The sequence below is a fragment of the Sinocyclocheilus grahami genome, unplaced genomic scaffold, assembly GCF_001515645.1.
Source record: "Sinocyclocheilus grahami isolate Dianchi unplaced genomic scaffold, SAMN03320097.WGS_v1.1 scaffold356.1, whole genome shotgun sequence".
NCBI lineage: Eukaryota > Metazoa > Chordata > Actinopteri > Cypriniformes > Cyprinidae > Sinocyclocheilus > Sinocyclocheilus grahami.
The window spans coordinates 108,001-114,149 of record NW_015505535.1 but is presented as its reverse complement, the minus strand read 5'-3'; the positions used below and the strand labels follow the sequence as shown (position 1 = coordinate 114,149).

Below are 6,149 nucleotides of genomic sequence, written 5' to 3'. Positions count from 1 at the left end.
CCTCCACACTGTTCAAATTTGTTTTCCCTGAACACAAAAGTTGATTTTGGTCAAGTTTGTCCTGCTGGTTTCTGTTCATACAGTATCAGTCGATGGGAGCCTGACTTTCAGAAGCTTCATGACATTATTTGATGATGCTTTTGAAGCTTCTGAAACTCAGGTTTCATTGACTGATGTTGTATGAGCAAGCCAGCAGGACAAACTTGACCAAACTCACATCCTCAGTGTCTTCTGGTGTTTCTCTAGATGCTCTCGCTGGCTCTGGGGTCACTGAGGATGAAGAGACCACAGCAGCATCTGGTCCAGATGAGACAGTAAGAGGTGGAGTGATGGAGCGACTCATCCGCGGCACTGGACCATTTCCAGGATGCTGCTGTGGACTCCTCCATCCTCAGTGCTCACACCAGTCTGCAGACGTCAGATCCTACAAAGATGCACAAACACAATGCAAAAGCAGTCATTTTAACAGCACAGCGTCATTTGATTTCTGTCTTAGAAGTAACAGAATTATCTTATTTATATTTTTGTTTCAGGTTTCAGGTCACCTTTCCTTGCAGGTCCTGCTCCACCACAAAAGCTCTGCAGCAAATGCACAGCAATCAAGAATCAGTGCGGTGATAACTCTGTTTGAAATTACAATAATTGAAATAAACTACAACTTAAGATTTAACAGATGTTTTATTCATTTCTGTAGTATACTCACTCAAAGCCTTTGATGGCAGCATTCCGCTTTCTGGTGAAGAGGGCTTCATTAGCCTCCTGGGACAGAAAAGTATCCATCGACGAGCACTCAAGAGACTGGACAGAAGCAGTAGGACATCCGGGAACTTCTCGACTACTCTTTTATGAATACTGAGGTTTCGGACATACTTATTCGCTCGGCTACTGCTTTCCCCTACTGTATAGTAGTATAGTAAAGTATATAGTACTTTGTGGAGTAATTTACAACAGCTTCGAACACGGCTCAGCCAATCAGAATCAAGCACCGGAACTCTCCGCTTTATAATGATATATTGCTATTAAGACTTATAATTTACTGTATTTATTATATAAACATTAATGCATTAATATTAAGGATTGTATCTTTTCAAAGAATTTATATTATTTAAATATTTGATCATTTTGAATTGTATACTTACGAGCACACACACATATTTTAAATTACGATTATATATATAGCTTAATATTTAAATACCAATAATTATTTCTCAAAATATTGATAACGTAGTAACAGACACACACACAAATATTTTGAAGACGTGTATATTATTGTCTCAATTATTTTTATAACATTAAATATTATACATATTATATAAAAACAACAATTCTATTTTTTCCCCCAAAGCATTTAATTTAATGTCAAATTATTTTATATGATTTAAATTGTCTATCAAAAGTGCATATATACAGTGGGTACGGAAAGTATTCAGACCCCCTTAAATTTTTCACTCTTTGTTATATTGCAGCCATTTGCTAAAATCATTTAAGTTAATTTTTTTTCCTCATTAATGTACACACAGCACCCCATATTGACAGAAAAACACAGAATTGTTGACATTTTTGCAGATTTATTAAAAAAGAAAAACTGAAATATCACATGGTCCTAAGTATTCAGACCCTTTGCTGTGACACTCAAATATTTAACTCAGGTGCTGTCCATTTCTTCTGAGCATCCTTGAGATGGTTCTACACCTTAATTTGAGTCCAGCTGTGTTTGATTATACTGACTGGACTTGATTAGGAAAGCCACACAACTGTCTATATAAGACCTTACAGCTCACAGTGCAAGTCTGAGCAAATGAGAATCATGAGGTCAAAGGAACTGCCTGAAGAGCTCAGAGACAGTAATAATTACACATTTCTTAAAATACTGTAATAACAGACGGACACAAAATTGTATTTTTTTTTAAACAAAGTACCATTCAGTTTTATTTACAATTGCAGTAATAAATGATTAATGCACTATGATAACATATTCCTTCATGCACACTTCTGTGAAACCCTGGTGGAGCCGTGTCCCGGAGCTTCATCTCTCAGTCTCTGATCAGAAGCGGCCGTGTCTCCAGATGTTTCGGAGCAGGTAAACACAGCTCAGTACAGCCGTCAGTACGGTCCCCGCACACACTGTGAGGAGCATCGACGAGTCAGCGACCGGGAGCTCCAGACTCACTCCACCGCTATCCTGAACCAGAATCAGAAAGAGCTTTATTGCCAAGTGTGTTTGCACATACAAGGAAAGTGTTACAGTGTCACAAGCTTCCAGTACACGGACACAACAACTACACACAGATCATAAGAATGAGATCATATAAAACCAGACACATGCAACTGTGTTAGAATACACATTCATATATTAAACACATAATTCAAAATATAAAATTACTATAATAAATCATTTTAAATATTAACATAACATACATTACAAATACACATTATATTAAAACATGCATGAACTTTGCTGATATATATATTAATATAAATATAAATTATATTAAAGCATTACTATTTATTATATATTAAATTATTATAAATAATATAAAAAATTATAAATGTATATTAAAATATGCGTGACCTTTGCTGCAATATATATATATAATTATTATAAATTACATTAAAATATACATGTACTTAGCTGTAATATATGTATAATAAATATTACATTATAATAAAATATATAATAATGGATTTACGTTATATTAAAATATATCTTATCATTAAATTATACAAATGTTGTATTAAAAATAATACTATATATTTTATGCTACATCATATTAAAACATGCATTAACTTTGCTACGATATATAATATTATATTAAAGTATTATTATTTATTATATATTAAATAATACATTATATATAACATTATTATATGCATGACCTTTGCACACACACACACATATATATATATAACATTATATTAAAATATACATGTACTTTGCTGTAATATATTATATAATAATATCATAAATATTACATTATAATAAAATGATTTACAATATATGCATGAACTTTGCTATAATATATATAAAATTATTACAATATTACATGTTATATAATTATAAATAAAATTATTATAAATATAAAATTATATAAAAACATTATTATTATTGTATAATTCATAATATATTATTATAGCACATATTGCATTATATTCAAATATTATGCATATTATTATATTAAATGATGAAAACAAGCAACAGTTTGAGTTTCTAGGCAGTACCTGTAGATCCAGGAGCTCCGTCCACGAGCAGATGCTGTGGTTGCTGAAGGTACAGCGAGCCTCGACCTCGACCCGATGCAAACCTGCCCTCGCTGTGCGGCCTGTGATCAAGAGCACAGAAACACGCTGAGCTCAGCAGACGCGCGAGGTGTAGCCTGGTGCAGCCAGAGGCGGACACTAACTAAGTACATTTACTTGAGTATTGCACTTAAGTACGCTTTTTGAGTATCTGTACTTTACTTGAGTGTTATTTTTTCTGGGAACTTATGACTTTAACTACATTTGAAAGACGAATATTGTACTTTTCACTCCACTACATTTCTATCAAGGTCCTCGAAGTAGAAAGCCGTTACTCTGTAGCAGCTTTGAAAGTCAGTGAAGTCTCTAAAACATGACTTTCTTATTTTTCAGACAGTTTATCAGTAATCAGTCTTGTGGGGCTACATGAAGAGATTTCCCAGCATTTCTTGAACACTGAGCAGCTGCAAATGCAACAACTCAATAATAAGAAGTTAATATTGTGGTATATATTAGACACAATATTGTCTGATTTTGCTAAATTGTGTAGGTGAAAATATTACCTATAAAGCCACAGAAGAACTGTTGTGCGTCTCCTAATAAAACACAAGTACCGCGAGAGCGATTAGACAGCATTTAAAATGTTTGTTTTGATGTCAAATAGGTCTGTTTTGCTTTTTTGTTAAAGCAGTGTTGCTGTTGTAAAGCTGTACAGCTACAGTTGTGTTGCTGGGTTTTAAAGCAGGTTTGATTTTTTTTAATCTTCCTTATCACTCTGTATTTACAGGATTTCACTGTACTGTATTCAGCAGCTGTAATGTATTCTAAGTTGCATCAGAAGTATTGCAAGTACAACAATAAAACAGTGCATTGACATAAAAAAGGAAATTTACTTTTGGTGCTTAAGTACTTTTAAAAGCAAGTACTTCTGTACTTTTACTTGAGTAAAAATCTGTCTTTACAACTTTTACTTGTAATGGAGTAATGTTTGCCCAGCGGTATCTGTACTTTCACTCAAGTAATAGAGTTGAGTACTTTGTCCGCCTCTGGGTGAGATGCATGTGCTCGTGTTGGTCTGCAGTGCCTCACACTGATCTGATCTGAGCAACAGTCTGGCTGGATCCAGGTCTACTTTCACCCGCTTGCTGGAGGCCGACGGTCGGTGGTACCGGCCGTGAACGGGAACCGCGGCCTCGCGCCTTCCTGACAGAAAAACCAGCGCCGTGAACCCAGAGGACAAATACTCTGGAGCTTCCACATCAACCTTTGAGTCCAGAAGAACCTACAACACATTACATTAGTCAGTGAAATATCTCAGAATGGACAGCTCTCACACGCTGCATTTCAACACTGACCTCCAAACCCGTGTCGCGTCTCAGGGTGTCCAGCTGATATTCATCCATATAAACTCCACTGGGCAGCTGCTGGACTAGTAAAGCTTTGACTTCATGATCTATTTTGCTCCATTGAACACTGTATTGAAGCTCTCTATAAACCAAACATCATATTTAAGCATTGAAACACCATACACACACATATGAGTGAAAGACATTAAAGAGCAAGAGGAAACCTGTGAAACCCTGCTTTGGAAATCTTCATAGACATGGACACTGACTTGAACCATTCTGATGGAAAACAATCTGCTGGAGGGGAAACATTAAACACAGAACGTTTGAGCGGTTCTTTGTTATAACTAATGATTAACAAGCATGCTTAGCGTTGCAAATACCTGCTTTTGAATCCCCACGATGGATAAAACACAGAAAAGTCGCTAATAAACAAAACCTAACCATGCTCGCTGTAATCCCGGCGTCACTTCCGGGTTGATGTCGCCGGCCCGACAGAGGGCGCTGATAAGCGTCACGCGCGAAACTCCCTCATGGCTGATTTCAAGATATGTTATGGAAAGAGGGTTTGCTAGTTAAATTAGATCAAGTAGGAATAGGTGGAAGAATACATCATTGGATTAAAGGGTTTTTAATTGAGAGAAATGTTAAAGTAAAGGTTGGAGATTGGGAAGTATTGAGAATGGCACTCCGCAAGGAAGTGTCATAAGTCCTTTGTTATGTATAATTATGATTAATGATGTTTTTGCAACAGTAGGGGAAAATATTAATACATCTTTGTTTGCAGCTGACGGAGCTTTGTGGCTTAGAGGAAGGAATGTTGAGTATATATTAGGGCTGGACGATATGGACAACATTTATATCACGATATATTTCTTAATTTCGGTCGATATGAACAGGCCACGACAGATGTCTGTACCTACAACTCATGAAAAATTCATTTGCCAACTCTATGAAGCCTCCTCCTATAAAACTATATCATATTTTAAGAAAAAAATGGCGCAAATAAATAAATGTTCACCTTTTATTGGTATTCAGCCGTCATACAAACAAGAAATGTGAAATCACTGTCAAATAAATCTCAGACTCTCCTTATTAATATTAATATCTTTAACATCAAACTATAGGCTAACATACCAATCAGAAGACTTGTAATGTTTTTTTAAAGAAGTCTCTTCTGCTCACAAGCCTGCATTTATTTGATCCAAAATACGGCAAAAACAGTAACATTTTGAAATATTTTCACTATTTAAAATAACTTTTCTATTTGAAAATATAGTTTATTCCTGTGATTACTCCAATAACACGATCTTCAGAAATCACTCTAATATTCTGATTCGCTGCTCAGAAAACATTTATTATTATGATGAAAACAGTAGATTTTTTTCAGGTTTCTTTGATGAATAGAAAGTTTTATCTGAAATAGAAATCGTTTGTAACATTATAAATGTCTTTATCATCTTTTGATCAATTTAAAGCATCCTTGCTAAATGAAAGTAATAATTTCTATAATATAAATTTAAATAAAAAGAGCTTTTGAATGGTATAGTGTGTAATGTTACAAAA

The 6,149-nt window shown here is 34.8% G+C and overlaps 1 protein-coding gene across 2 annotated transcripts; it reads right to left on the bottom strand.

Moving 5' to 3' along the window:
* Positions 1–1,919: 1,919 nt before the first annotated feature.
* Positions 1,920–5,085, bottom strand: LOC107548838 (phosphatidylinositol-glycan biosynthesis class X protein-like). 2 transcript variants are annotated; one of them, XM_016229661.1, is made up of 6 exons: positions 4,967–5,085; positions 4,808–4,877; positions 4,593–4,725; positions 4,327–4,519; positions 3,220–3,320; positions 1,920–2,182 (listed from the first exon to the last, which is right to left on the bottom strand). In XM_016229661.1, the coding sequence occupies exons 1-6, from the start codon at positions 5,028–5,030 to the stop codon at positions 2,045–2,047; spliced, it is 699 nt and encodes a 232-aa protein (XP_016085147.1). In that variant the 5' UTR covers positions 5,031–5,085; the 3' UTR covers positions 1,920–2,044. The 2 variants fall into 2 exon arrangements, with proteins under 2 accessions (XP_016085147.1, XP_016085146.1); XM_016229660.1 differs by having other exon boundaries at positions 4,808–4,880; positions 4,967–5,084.
* Positions 5,086–6,149: the final 1,064 nt, after the last annotated feature.